General features: G+C 36.0%; 1 protein-coding gene across 1 annotated transcript; it reads right to left on the reverse strand.

Annotated features, from left to right (window-relative positions):
• Positions 1 to 2,820: 2,820 nt before the first annotated feature.
• On the reverse strand, positions 2,821 to 7,102 carry LOC106651943 (serine/threonine-protein phosphatase 6 regulatory ankyrin repeat subunit C-like). Its single transcript, XM_023458366.1, has 2 exons — positions 6,238 to 7,102; positions 2,821 to 2,957 (listed from the first exon to the last, which is right to left on the reverse strand). Exons 1-2 carry the CDS (start codon positions 7,100 to 7,102, stop codon positions 2,821 to 2,823), a joined length of 1,002 nt encoding a protein of 333 aa, XP_023314134.1.
• Between the last annotated feature and the right edge of the window lie 7,973 nt (positions 7,103 to 15,075).

The raw sequence follows: 15,075 nt of genomic DNA on the forward strand, positions 1-15,075 counted from the left end.
ATTTTCTGACTTTTCTTTTTCTTGATTTTTCTTCATTTCCTCGTTTTTTTGATTCATGTTTTTTGTTCTTTTGTTTTCTCACTTTTTACTTGTTTGATTTTAGATTTTTGTATTAAATTGATTTTTTTTTGATTTTTTATACAAATTTGACATCAAATAAACTTATTTGATTGTGATAAATATTATCATTCATTTTCTAGCACACGATGACATTCTACATACCTCGGATCGTGTATGTGTGTGTAAGGACTTGTATATACTTTTTTAAAAACATCATACGTGTAAATATATATGTAGCGTTTAAAACGTATTTAAATTTGTGTCAAAACAACTCTTTAAAAAACTCGTGTTTTTTAACCTACGCCTACTTTTGAGATTCTGAACTACTGAATACTTGACTACTGAAAATATAATCCCGAAACGTGTAAGAATTTAATGGAAATAAAATTACTTTTGCATAAGTACACAAGTTTCATTGTAATATTCATGAACTTTATACCATTCTTATAGTCTTGGAGACTCTTTTTTTTTTACTTATAAGTTAATTTGACGATAGATTTTCCTTATACATTATTGTTTGAGCTGCGAAATAAAAATGTTACATTACTCACCGATTATCCTGCAACAAAGAATTGAAGATGGCGAACTTCAACATTTATCAGAATCAGATAAATTAGAAATTGAAAAACAACTCGGACAAATGTATCCCTTGTTGGTGCCTTTTTTGAAAGCATCACATTCATGGCCTTTCTGGACTGGTATGAATAAATATAGACCGCTGATATCATTTGTATCTTACGTTTTATTGTTTATATCCACGGTAATTTCAATCGAAAATTTTTTGAACATTTCATATTGTTTAGATGAATAATTTGAAATAGCATGAAATTTGTATTAATGGTTATCATTTGCAGTTAATTTATTTAGTTGAAATAATGAGCAATAATGAAATAGAATTAAATAAAGTAGTGGAAGTAAGCATTCAAATTTGTTATCAGACTCTAACTCTTTTCGGCATGTATTTTTTAAATTTAGACAAAAATGGCTTCAAAGCGGTAAATATAATTACTTTTAATACCCTATTGAATTTTGATGAAAGTTTTGTGTTTTAATTAATTGAAGTCTTTTTAAATTTAATCGATATCATGTTGGAAGGTACAAGAGGCGATAGTTTTAATAACAAGGAATTATTGTCAATGTAGTTCCGAAGAAAAAAAGTTTCTACAAAATTACATAGATGCATCTAATTTCACTTCTTACTTAATCGCAGGTTATTTTTACAATTATTAAATTGAATAAATTTAACTAAACAATTTAATTATTTTTTAGGCCTCGTATGTGGATATTATACTATGTATATCATTGCAATTCCAATATTATGGCCAGTCACAGCAAATTTCATCTAGCCAGGAAATCAGATAAATCTAATTACTATTCACCTGGAATTATTCGTGGACCAGGACACGCACTTTTATTATTATTTTTTTGCTTTGTCTATACTATGTTATACGACGCAAGTATTTATTTCAAGTGAAACAATTGCTTATATATCGACAGTTTGCTACGTGTTAGGAAAATTTCGATTCCTGAGGTATTAAAAATGTTCCAATTCATGTATTGTTAATTAACATAAATAATTTCGTAGTTTTCTTTAATTAGATCTAAGTTAGAAAAGCTAACAAACTACTCTCGAACAAAAAATTCATTGGAAAAAGATGATGAAATTTTCAATCATGTCTCTCAGCTTGTTCAATTACATCAAGATTGTATTTAGTTAAGTGATAATATTGAGAATTATTTTATTTAATGATAATTAATTTTTTTTAATGATTAGTCACTTTGATTCACTGAATGCAGTAACGAGTCCTATCATATTCTGCGGTACATTAGGTTTGATCATCGCCCTTACCGTTTCCGGTTGTTTGGTGCCGTTTCAAATTTTTGTATTTGACGTTGAACTAGAACATTTTATAACCGTAGCTTCATTTTTCTTGCAGATGACAATTGTGTATAAGGAGAATATAAATCTAGCTCTGAGAATGGGTTTCGTATACATCGCGTGCGTCCTGTTTTTAATTATAACGAGCTATCCTTCGCAGTTGATCTTTGATGCTAGCGGGGATATTTTCGAGAGCTGGTAAACATGTTGATTCTCGTAAAGCATTAAAATTATTAAATGCTCACTGAGTGCACTTTGAGTATTTGTTGCATAAATAAGTAATGATTTATAAAAAATTTGACCCAAATAGCTATTACACTGACTGGTATAGATACTCTGTAAAAACCAGAAAAATGGTACAACTAATAATGATGAGGGCCGGCACACCTTCGTGTGTTAAAATTGTACCAAGCACACCGTGGAATTATAAATCAAGTCAGCAGGTACTTATAAATACTAGAAGTAAGATGTATTTCAACAATTACTTACTTATTTAATTACTTTTCATTTTAGGTTATAAATCTAACATCGTCATATGTTGTTTCCTTGATGTCTATTTATCATCATCGCAAATCCTAGATCTGCCTTGATAGTTGCTCCATATGTTTTATGTCTTGATGGAACTATTCTCCTTGATCTTCGCTAAAATCTCCACAGTTTACTAATCTACACAATTTACTAAGAGGGAATAATATGGAAGACATTAAGATTGTATAATCGAGGTTTTGAAAAACTTCGATTTTTTTGAATCAGTGTAATGTATACGTGTCTACGAGTGTGTGTCTTCTTAAGGGAAGTCGAAATTTTTATCATGTTATATTAAGATACAACTAACGATACCCACATAGCATGAACGCTTTCCAGAATCTTACAGAAAGCTTTCAGAAAAGTTTAGAGAGCTTCCAAAATACTTTCTTGAAAGCTTTCTGTAAGTACGAAATGTCTTCGACAAACCGGTCGCAAACAGGTTCCATGAAAGCTTCCCAAACCCTGGGACGAAGACTTTCAAGAAGCTTTTCTGAAAGATTAGAGAAAGTTTACATTTAAGGTTTCAAAAAAGTTTTTAAACAGCTTCCAGAAAGTTAAATAGCAAGCTTTCAAAAAAGTTTTTAAACAGCTTCCAGAAAGTTAAATAGCAAGCTTTCAAAACAGTTTCTAAACAGCTTGTAGAAAGTTAAATAGCAAGCTTTCAAAACCTTTTCAAAAACCTTTCAGAAACCTTTCAGAAAGTTTCCAAAAATCTATCAGAAATGTTTCAAAGTCACATTTCAGAAAAAATTTCAAAAAAATTTCATCGTAATATTTCACAAATTTACCAATTTCCTCCCATTCGTATTGACTGAAATATTACGTTGGACCCTTTTTGTAATATTTCATGTAGATTAATTTCGAAACATNTAAGAGAACCCAAATCGATGCTTTGAAATGAATAAAAAAGATTTTTTTAACAAAATTTCAATTTTCTAAATTTGTGCACGAGAGACTCGTCGAACAACGCATTGGCAGCGCACCGACTTGAATTGTTTGCGAGTAAAATCGTTTTTTTTTTGGTGCTTAGCCATATTTTCCGATGAAATAAATACAAGAATTGATTAAAGGACATATTCATCTTTGAAAAATGATATAATCCAGATTCGATTGTCGTCAAAGTTGTTATTAGAACCCAGAGTAACCCAAGTAACCCAAGTAACCCAAGTAACCCAAGTAACCCANCAAGAATTGATTAAAGGACATATTCATCTTTGAAAAATGATATAATCCAGATTCGATTGTCGTCAAAGTTGTTATTAGAACCCGCAGTGCTCGTGTAGATCCGAGCTCGCGTAGCCGCATTTTTCTCGATTTTTTTTGCACAAAAGTGACTGGGCACCCTGGCAAGAGTATCGATAATGTCCATGTGGTCCTTGTTTCTGAGTAATCTTAAAGATTAAGAGAACCCAAATCGATGCTTTGAAATGAATAAAAAAGATTTTTTTTAACAAAATTTCAATTTTCTAAATTTGTGCACGAGAGACTCGTCGAACAACGCATTGGCAGCGCACCGACTTGAATTGTTCGCGAGAAAAATCGTTTTTTTTTTGGTGCTTAGCCATATTTTCCGATGAAATAAATACAAGAATTGATTAAAGGACATATTCATCTTTGAAAAATGATATAATCCAGATTCGATTGTCGTCAAAGTTGTTATTAGAACCCAAGTAACCCAAGTAACCCAACATGTAATATGATACTTGGGTTACACCTAAGTTTTCGGTACTTTTTGTTGAAACTTTTTTTAGGACTCTTTCGGACCCTTTTCAATCATTTTAAGTGATAAAAATTGGGTTTCGTCGGTTCAATTTTTTTTGGCAACTTTTTTATTTTATATTTCTTATCTTTTACAACCAACTTGGTTCTGCAATGTGATACATTGATTTATAAAATCTACAATCGTCATTACATAAGAAAGAATCAGGTTATTGATTTTAAATGTAGAACTTCGGAATAATTGATTTTCGATTTGTATTTGACGTTGGTCTATAGGAAAAATAGGTGAAATTGTTATCTTAATTTTTTCAAGTTTTTACGAGCAATTATACAAGTTTGTTGTTGAAATATAGTCAATGTATGGCTTCTTTACTGCCATTTAAACTCTCTTTCAAACTTTTTTTATGCAAAAAGCATTCGAAAAATCAATCGCTTTCTGTGACGAATGAAGTCATACCAAAGACGCAAAAATAAATTTTCGTACTCCACTCTGTTATGCGGGAACGTCGAATTTTGATTAAGTTCGTTTGCCTTCGAACGGTAGCCCTGAGAAGGCTAAAAACCGAAAGAAGTTTAAGAGTTTACACTCTTGTTACTGCCAAGACGGTTTTAATTGAACTTTTACAAAAGTTTGTTTGCTTTCGAACAGTAGCCCTGAGAAGGCTAGTAACCGAAAAGAGTTTAGGAGTTTTCACTCTGCCACTGCTAGGACGGTTTGAATTGAACTTTTACAAAAAGTTCGTCAGCTTTCGAACGATAGCCTTGAAAAGGCTGGAAACCGAAAAGAGTTTAGGAGTTTGCACTCTGCCACTGCTAAGACGGTTTGAATTGAACTTTTACAAAAAGTTCGTCAGCTTTCGATAGCCTTGAAAAGGCTGGAAACCGAAAAGAATTTCAGAGTTCGCACTCCGCAATTGACAAGTCGGTAGTCTCGATCTTTAGCAAAAGTTCGAGGTCTTTCGAAATCCTACGTGAGATGGTCCTGAAAAGGACCGAGGCCGAGTTGGCGTGTACAAGTTCCAAATTGTTTAGTTGGTGATTGATGTGGATTGGGTGGTAGCCGAGATCCGATGTTGTTCCGTAGTCAACTCTGCAACAGAAGGTTGGAAACCCCGTTGAGCTCGTAAACTTGGCTGCGGTGACTCTGCGATGAATTTGTCTTGGCCTTGCTGGTCAGTTGTGGCCGGAAAGTCCAGGCCGCACTCGTTGAATGGGAAAGATCGAGGCTCGAAGTGGCCGATACTTAAGCCCTGGCGGGGATAAGTAGCTTGTGGGTGCCGGCGCTGCGCCACCTAGCGGTCGCTAGTGAAGCTTCCCAGCGCAAGAAGTGGGAAGGAGGCTTGGAAAGGAGCGAGAAATAATAAGATTGAGTATATGTGTTTAACTCAGGTTTATTAACGTTCCCTAGGCCAAGCTCTCGCGGGCGAGCGAGATCCGACTCCGGAAAGTCCAGGAGTGGAACTGCGTGCCGAATCGAATCGGCGCTGTCTTTTATACCGCTGGCCGGTCGGCGCGCGAGCCGGCAGCGGCCAAGTGGCGGAGTGGGGATACGCACGCAGGAGTCTCGTGTCGTTGGCGTATATCAACTCAAGGACACGATGAGAAACCTACTATGAATGTAAAAAGCCTGGTAAAAGCCTTAACAAATGTGAAATCAACCAAAATCTATACTATAAAGGAAAACCTCATAAAATAACTAGAAAACACTTATTAAAACAGACGAAATACACAAAAGCAAACACTTGAAATCCTTCAAAAAGAGCACCAGAAGATAAAATAAAAGAAAACAGGTACAAAAGCAACTTCAAAAAGACTATCAAAACACAAAAAAATTACACAGAAAAGCTTAAAAAATCCAAAACGACGTTCGCAGTTACGCTGCTCGCTTTTGAAATCCGCCCGACGGGTTACGCTTTAGATGATCTAGGAACAAAAATAAAGTCAAAATAAAGCAAAGCAACCATTTAGAAAAAAATCCACCGAAACTTAGGTTGTTTAACACACAGCGTCGCGCGACTTTTTTCGGCAAATCCTGTGCAGAGCGGTCTCGCCTTCCGCATTGGCTATGTTCGAATCGGCGCCGTTTCTCAGTAGAAATTCGATCAAGTTCTCGTGGCTCGCGCTGCAGTTCGCGGCCCGGTGTAGAGGCGTGTTCCCCGACTTGTCCCGAGCGTTGAGTCGCAGCGGCCGATATCTTTCGTCGCTCATCTCTAGCAACATCCTCGCCACGTCTTTGGATGTAGAATCCTGAAAATGATTACCCACGATGTGCAGAGGTGTCGATCCGTGCTTGTTGGCCCGATTCGGGTCGGCGCCGCTTCTCAAGAGCAACTCGATCGGTTCTACGTTGGCCGTGGTCAGGGCCAAGTACAGCGGCGAGTCGCCTGTTTTCTCCACGCACAGATTCGGATCGTGGCCTCGATCGAGGAATTTCTTGACGACGTTGACAAAGTTGAATCCGATGGCCGCGTGGAAATGCGAGTAACCCGACTCGTCCGTGTAATTGACGTCGAAACGATCATAGATCTTAAAGAGCTCGTTAATCACTGATCGCGCTCTCTTGGGAAAGTTTAGGCAGCGTGATCTATGCTTAGCCACGTAATGTATCGGCGTGGCGCGGCGCAGCTGCTGTGGGTGCTGCAGGCCGCCTTCGTCGAATTCGGGCTCGTCTCTGTAGCCGCACGAAGCCACGAACTCGATGATCGTTGCTCGTCCATCGTCGTACTGGTTGATGCAGTCCTCGAGTAGCAGCTCGATTTCTCGGGGCTGACAAATGTCCCGAAGATTAGGACGTTCGCCCTTCCAATCGCCGATCAAGTCGTAAAATTGGCAGAAAAATGTAGGTCCAATTTCCCCATTGAATTGTTTTCGTAAATTCTTCAATCTTTCCAGGGAGTGGCAGTTAGAAATGGACATTTTTAAAGATTTGTTTTTTTTTTTCACTAAAAATCACTTGATAGGTTTAACACTTGGATGTTCTCACTTCGGTGTTTTAAAGTGTACTGACTTTGAATGCACTGCGATCTATATAGAGACTGTTCAGAACATGTGGTTGGAATTAAACTTTCACTTTTTCACTCGGTGAGATAAACCCGATATTCGAAGTTGTTGTCGCTTCGTCGTTTTAACTTCTATACTGGCTTTGAATGCGCTACGATCTATATCGTCGCCCCAGCGAAGGAAGGTATCTATTTCCAAGCTCTAGCAAGAAGGATACTTACTCGCGCGCAGAGGCAAAAAGGTATCTAACTCGAGCGCAGCGGCAAAAAGGTATCTAATTCGAGCGTAGAAGCAAAAAAGTAGCTAATTCAAACGAAGTGGCAAGAAAGTTTTTGCTCGCTGAATTTAGGTTGGCAACGCAGACGTAAATGATAAAATTTTGTTTCAAAATTCAACATTCAACATTTAATTCAAAGCTATGTAAAGCCGATAACTTCTACTTTCTTTTCATAACATACAAAGTTCTCCATAAGTGGCAAATTGAGTCGAAATCATGGTGAGATTGATTTGTTTGCTCGCATTACAAATGGATGAAAATCATTACACTAGCTCAATCGTTTTTTTCTCTTTTTTGCTCTAATACTAAACAAAATTTTATCATTTACGGCTGCGTTGCCAACCTAAATTCAGCGTGTCAAAACTTTCTTGCCACTTCGTTTGAATAAGCTACTTTTTTGCTTCTCGCTCGAATTAGATACCTTTTTGCCGCTGCGCTCGAGTTAGATACCTTTTTGCCTTTGCGCGCGAGTAAGTATCCTTCTTGCTAGAGCTTGGAAATAGATACCTTCCTGCGCTGGGGCGGCGATATGATGTGTTCCACGCTCGACCAGACAGTGCGCTCGCGCGGGGCATTTTTCAATGTATCGTAACTTTTCTAACTCGCCGTCGCCGGCGCAATTGGGCCTGAAAAAATATTGCGCCTATGCATTCCGATCGATTTTTGTCTGTTCTTTCCAATGGTGGTATCAGTTTTTCAAAAAAAGGTAATTTTCATGGAAAAAATTGACTTCAAAGTTAACTCAATTTTTCGGCAAGTATACCCTCTTCGATTTTATTCGTAGATACCTAAATCGATAGGTAATCTAAAAACGATGGTTTTAAAAAAATTCAAGTTAGAGACTCGAACGGTTCGAAAGTTATGAACAATTAAGTAGCAAAAAACGTGGTTTTACGGCTGCGCGCGTCTATTATAAAAACTACGTTTTTTGCTATTTAATGGTTCATAACTTTTGAACCGTTTGTGCCTCTACCTTAAAATTTTTTTTAAAACCTTCGTTATTAGATTAACTTTCGATTGAGATAGCTTCGAACAAAATCTAAAGGGGTATACATGCAGAAAAATTGAGTTAACTTTAAAGTCAATTTTCTCCATGAAAATTAACTTTTTTTGAAAAACTGATACCACCATTGGAAAGAACGGACATATATCTATCGGAATGCATAGGCGCAATATTTTTTCAGACATAATTGCGCCAGCCACAACGAGGTAGAAAAGTTGCGATAAATTTAAAAATGCCCCGCGCGAGTATATCTATATGGGTCAAAATAATACTTTTTTACAAAACCGTGCGCACGTATGTCACCGATCTTGACGCGCTTTTGGTATGTTATAGTACATGGTAAAAAGGTCCCAAAAAAAAATTGTTAGACCCCCTCCCCCCTCCTACCCCCCACTTCCGGTATAAACGTCCATTTTCGATCTATATTTTTTCTGAGGACATGAAGCAAGTAAAAAATCTGAAAAAATTCATAAAAATACTTTTCCACAATCCAAACAACCTTGAATTTTTTCAGATTTTTTGAGTGCTTCAGGCCTTCAGATAAAATCATTGAAAATTTCAAAAATCGAGATACGGCGGTATGAGCCGATGTAGTACTCGGAAATTTTTTCAGTTATTTTTCGCATTAAAAAACATAACCTCAATTTTTTTCAGATTTTTTCAGATTACCTAACGCACCTTTTGAAGCCAAAAACCGATTTTTTTGACGAAAATAATTTTTTTAGGACAGTACGGAGCCTCGAAAAATCTGAAAAAAATTTTTTCTTGTTTTTTTCATCAAAATACGTAATCTCAAATTTTTTCAGATTTTTTAATTGAAGGCGATAGCTTCTAGGGCCGAAAAATGCTATTTTTAACAAAAAATGGTTCCTAGAACCCGATGGTTCCGGTGAAAAAATTTGAAAATATTTTTTTTGAATTCCTTGTCAAATTTTAATAAATTTTGACCGTTTCAAAAGTTCGATTGAAGCTTCCTAGCTCATTTTAGAGCATCAAACGAGTTTTATCATTCCTTAATGTCTTCAGAAACGTCTTCAGATATTTTGCACTAATCTTTGTGATGCTCTAAAATGAGCTAGGAAGCTTCAATCGAACTTTTGAAACGGTCAAAATTTATTAAAATTTGACAAGGAATTCAAAAAAAATATTTTCAAATTTTTTCACCGGAACCATCGGGTTCTAGGAACCATTTTTTGTTAAAAATAGCATTTTTCGGCCCTAGAAGCTATCGCCTTCAATTAAAAAATCTGAAAAAATTTGAGATTACGTATTTTGATGAAAAAAACAAGAAAAAATTTTTTTCAGATTTTTCGAGGCTCCGTACTGTCCTAAAAAAATTATTTTCGTCAAAAAAATCGGTTTTTGGCTTCAAAAGGTGCGTTAGGTAATCTGAAAAAATCTGAAAAAAATTGAGGTTATGTTTTTTAATGCGAAAAATAACTGAAAAAATTTCCGAGTACTACATCGGCTCATACCGCCGTATCTCGATTTTTGAAATTTTCAATGATTTTATCTGAAGGCCTGAAGCACTCAAAAAATCTGAAAAAATTCAAGGTTGTTTGGATTGTGAAAAAGTATTTTTATGAATTTTTTCAGATTTTTTACTTGCTTCATGTCCTCAGAAAAAATATAGATCGAAAATGGACGTCTATACCGGAAGTGGGGGGTAGGAGGGGGGAGGGGGTCTAAAAATTTTTTTTTGGGACCTTTTTACCATGTACTATAACATACCAAAAGCGCGTCAAGATCGGTGACATACGTGCGCACGGTTTTGTAAAAAAGTATTATTTTGATCTATATATATGGCCGATTCTCTGTGAAATCGAATGGCCAAAAAATTTTTTTTTCTGCAAATATGAAAAACTTGCTGTTTCCGATGTCAGAAATGTCCCCAAATTTTATTAGAATTTTTGGGACCATCTATCACTCTTTTTCAGGGGCCCGAAGTTGGCCATTTAAGGGTTTTTTTGAAATTCATGAAAAATCACAAATATTCAAATAATTCCTGGATCAGGGTAGAATGATTCAAAAGTAAAAGTGCCCAGCAACTTTTTTGTTGGAAATTGTCCAAATTTTCAGAAAAAAAATATGCCAAAGTGATTGAAGCCACCCAAAGAGAGCATAGTGGGAAAACATAAAAAAAAAACACAAAACAAGAAATCTACTCGAGTTCGAACCGGACTTTCATTTCCTAAACTATGTGAAAAGCTTCCTAAAGATGTCAACTAATGCCTGATAAAGTTTTGTAATGGGTCTTAAAGTTTAACGCAATGTAGACAACAATGTGTGGCGAAAAACATGCAAAAAAGGTCAAAAATAGGCCCAAAATGCCTAAAATCACCAAAAACAGCCATTTTCAAAGATTGTGCGAAGGCAAGAATTAAGCTAAAACTTCTTCGGGCGCCGAAGTTGACACACGTGTGGTGTAGTCCGGGTGAGACGAGAGAGTGGCCGATCGATCGTTCGTCGACGAGATCCAAGCTCGATCGACTTCTCTCACTCTCGGCCGATCGACGCGCGCAGCTCGCGCTGTCAACGATCATCGCTGCTTGGAGAGAGACCCAAGCAGCGCCGTGAGCGACGTCTCTCGTTTTGCTGGGATGAAGGCGCCACATATATGTCGCTTCTCCTTCGCCGCCGGCCCCCACCACCGCTGACCGCTGTAAACTAATTTTTCGATATTGTAAACAATTTTACACTTATACTTGAAAAGTTTAAAGTGTATTTAGATGTTAAATTTCCCGAGGAATCGATTGGTGTAATTAGTTTTTCTGTATCTTGCTTCGTTCGCGAGATATTAGCGGAAAACTCTTTCACCCTCGATTTTCACCCTGACGCTGATGTTTTAGGTAAAAATTAACATCGGCCATGAATTCAGCATACCCATAAACATAAAGTAGACGAGGTTTCATCTCTCCCCAACAAAATGCAATTTCATGTAAGTTTTCACTGGACTAATTCGATGATGTTGTCGCTTCGACGTAATTTTTAAATAAATCGATGAATCCTAACGTTTTTGACCTTAAATTAAAGCTTGGCTGCTCATCTTTCAAAATTAATGCTCAAACATGTTATAACGACACCTCGACCCTTATGAAAATCGAGAAAAATTTTTTCAACAAAATTAAGTAAAAAAAAATATGAAAAATTGTAATGACTTTTGAAATATGAAACAGATCGATATGAAACTTTTTCGGGCTTCATCCTTGCAACAATCGACAATAAATTCAATTTAATTCAGTAAGATTTACCATCCTGTTTTCGAAAAAACTTATTCTACCGCCTTTTAATTTTTTTTCTTTTGCTTCAATCATAATCGGTCGATGATCTCCCATTTACCTACCGAATCGATTGAAATAATGTCACATTAATCATTGATGAATTAATTTTACTATCGTTAATCATTCTAAATTTACATTATAAATTCAAGACGGAGAGACTTCTCTGCACACAATTTGCCAAGGAGATAACGACGACGACTTGGCGACGACGTTCTTCGAGATCAACGACGAATTGCACAGATCGGTGCTGACAAGTGAAGACAATTGCGTTCTGGCTGACGAGCCAATAAATAATACAAAATGTAACGACATCAGATTGAACATATTTTACTATCACAAAAAGAAAATTTCCACTATTTCGATTTATATAGCTATTTTTGAAATTAAGCTTTTAACACCGGTCAGTCGGTTTAGAACAGAAGTGTGAAAAGTGACATACGTAACGACAAAACGTAACGACAAAACGACAAAACGGTCCTATTTTGCTGAGGAAAAGCATCGAAAACTTCATTTAATCCGTTTCTCACGTAGCTATCAGTTATAAGACAGTACTTATTCTCTTAATTAGCGCAAACTTCAGATTGTTAAATGAGTAAGAAGTAAGATAAGCAATTGTTAACGCTCAATTTAGGCAAATTCTTAGCACTCGGGTCAGCAACATATTAAGTAATTATTAATCTCAAAAAATATGTATTACTAACTGTTCGATGTGTAAATAATTGTTTAAGGGGGAGGGGGGTATAGTATTTTTCGCAAAAATTTTCGATACTTTTTTTTATTGTCTTATTTTATTTTATATATATTCAAGAGTATTCAGTTAAAATTTTAAGCCAATCGGAGCAAAATTAACCAAGATATGACCATTTTAATACACGTTCAAAAAGGTAGGAGGACTGGACCTCAAAATCTTTAAACGCGTTTCCTGAACAATAGCATTTTCAAAAACGGTGTACATCCTATCTCAAACACTTATTGACCGATCTTTTTGAAATTTTACACCGTTATTTATTAACTATTTTACTGGGTAGTGACGTCGAGATATTTTCATTTTTGCGAAAACTTTCATTTTTTTTCAACAATTTTCCGAAAAAAAAGTGCACTTTTTCGTTTTTTTCATATTTTTTCAACTTCAAAGTCACGCCAAATTTTCAAAAATGAAAATATTTTTAAAAACTCGACGTCAGTACCTTCAGAATCCTCTATAAAAAAACTAATCTAAACTAAATACTAAATAGCTAAACTAAAAAAAAAATTTTATTGGGCTTGTTTCTGATGATTCTGCGAGGAGTTATCGTGTACACCGAATTTTTCAACGTGTTTTCTTCGAACCGTTGCCACGGGCTCATTTTTCAATATTTTTCAACAAAAATTTAGCTGAATACTCTGAATACATTTTCATTACTAGATTGCAAAAAATAAATCTCAAAAATGAGCAAAAATAACTAAAAATTAACTATATAGGTCCATGCAAAATTTTTTAAGGCCTAAAACCACGAAAAAAATCGCTGCGAAAACCAACAAAAAAAAACAGCATTTTGATCGTTAATGGGTTAAAACGATAATTTTAACGGTTGTTGCGCTGGGGCGACTATTTGTAAAATTAGGTTGTAAATATCATATAATTTGTCAAAATATAAACGCAACTGCCATAAATATTTTGCTACCAGCGGCAACTTCAAAGACTGATTTAACTTGATTCCTATAACATAATATCTTTATATGAGCGCGTCCAGCATAAGTCGGCCACCCCGCGCGATTACGGCATTTTTGGCCGAAAGTGTCGTATGTTTAGCTCGCTCGGAAACGTTTACCAAGAGTCAGAAAAAAAATCCAAACCTATTGATCGATAGATTTTTTCCTCTTCTTTCTAGTGGTGTAACTCAAAAAATTCTTAAAAATTGATTTTGAGGTTAAAACTCGACTTGAATGTTTAAGTCGATTTATCCAAAAAATGTATCCTCCGATTTCAATTTAAAATGCACCAATCGAAAGAGGAGGCAAAAATCTATCGAAAACCATGTTTTCCAGGATGGAGAAATGATAAGAACTATTAAAGATATCGAGATGAATAGCGCGGGACGGCGCGCTCGGACCTGTTTTCCGTGCGCCAGCGGCGGCAATCACGCGGCGCCGTGTCTTTGTCTTTTCGACTCCCTCGTAATCGCTTAAAAAGGGCTGGAAAAATAATGTTAACACATAAATCGATAGATTTTTTTCTCCTCTTTCTGATGGTGTTATTGAAAAAATTCCCAAAAATTTTTTTCATAGTCAAAACTTGACTTGAATTTTTAAGTCAATATTTCTTCTAGTATTTCAATTTTGACCTCAAAATTAACATTACCAATCGAAAGAAGAGGAAAAAATCTATCGATTTACGTGTTTAAATTATTTTTCCAGCATTTTTTTAGCGAGTCGAAAAGACATAGACAGGAAAAGAGGTCCGCGCGCGCCGTCCCGCGCTATTCATCTCGATATCTTTAATAGTTCTTATCATTTCTCCATCCTGGAAAACATGGTTTTCGATAGATTTTTGCCTCCTCTTTCGATTGGTGCAGTTTAAATTGCAATCAGAGGATACATTTTTTGGGAAAATGGACTTAAACATTCAAGTTGAGTTTTAACCTCAAAATCAATTTTTAAGAATTTTTTGATTTACACCAATAGAAAAAGGAGGAAAAAATCTATCGATCCATGCGTTTGGATTTTTTTTTTCTGCTAAACACAGCGTTGTCAGAAACTCGACGACTACAACTAGCGCCACGCGCGGCAGTGCACCGATTCTCGTACACGTTACCGACATAAGGCGTGCAGCCAACTTCTAAATAATTTACGAAATAATATATTATATTCTAAGCAGTACTTTTGGACTAATTATGCAATAAAAATAATTTCATACACACGAAAAAACGAATCTCATTTATTCCTTCATTACTACTATAGTATTGCAAAAAATTTTTCATGTACAATATATATTCTAGAATGAATAAAGTTGGCTACACTCCTTATGTCGGTAACGTGTACGAGAATTGATGCACTGCCGCGTGTGGCGCTAGTTGTAGTCGTCGTGTTTCTGACAACGCTGGCTAAACATACGACACTTTCGGCCAAAAATGCCGTAATCGCGCGGGGTGGCCGACTTATGCTGGACGCGCTCATATATTGTTGTATTGCTTGGGTTCTCTTTTATGTATGTGTTTCTTTGTTCACAATGCCCACAGGTGTGTGTAAGCTAATTATGCACCTGGATGAATGAAGTATTTTTTAGCTGTGGTTTTGGTGGCACGCGAGTGTCATTTTACTTTGCTATTTACTTCGTATTAGTCTATTC

The sequence above is a fragment of the Trichogramma pretiosum genome, unplaced genomic scaffold, assembly GCF_000599845.2.
Source record: "Trichogramma pretiosum strain Unisexual culture from Peru unplaced genomic scaffold, Tpre_2.0 scaffold167, whole genome shotgun sequence".
Lineage (NCBI taxonomy): Eukaryota > Metazoa > Arthropoda > Insecta > Hymenoptera > Trichogrammatidae > Trichogramma > Trichogramma pretiosum.

Coding starts and splice junctions, on each gene's coding strand:
- LOC106651943 (XM_023458366.1), bottom strand. CDS start 7,102: ATGTCCATTTCTAACTGCCACTCCCTGGAAAGATTGAAGAATTTACGA. Junction 2,958..6,237: donor GAACATAGCCAATGCGGAAG/GCGAGACCGCTC, acceptor CTAATCTTTCAG/AAAAGCTTCTTGAAAGTCTT.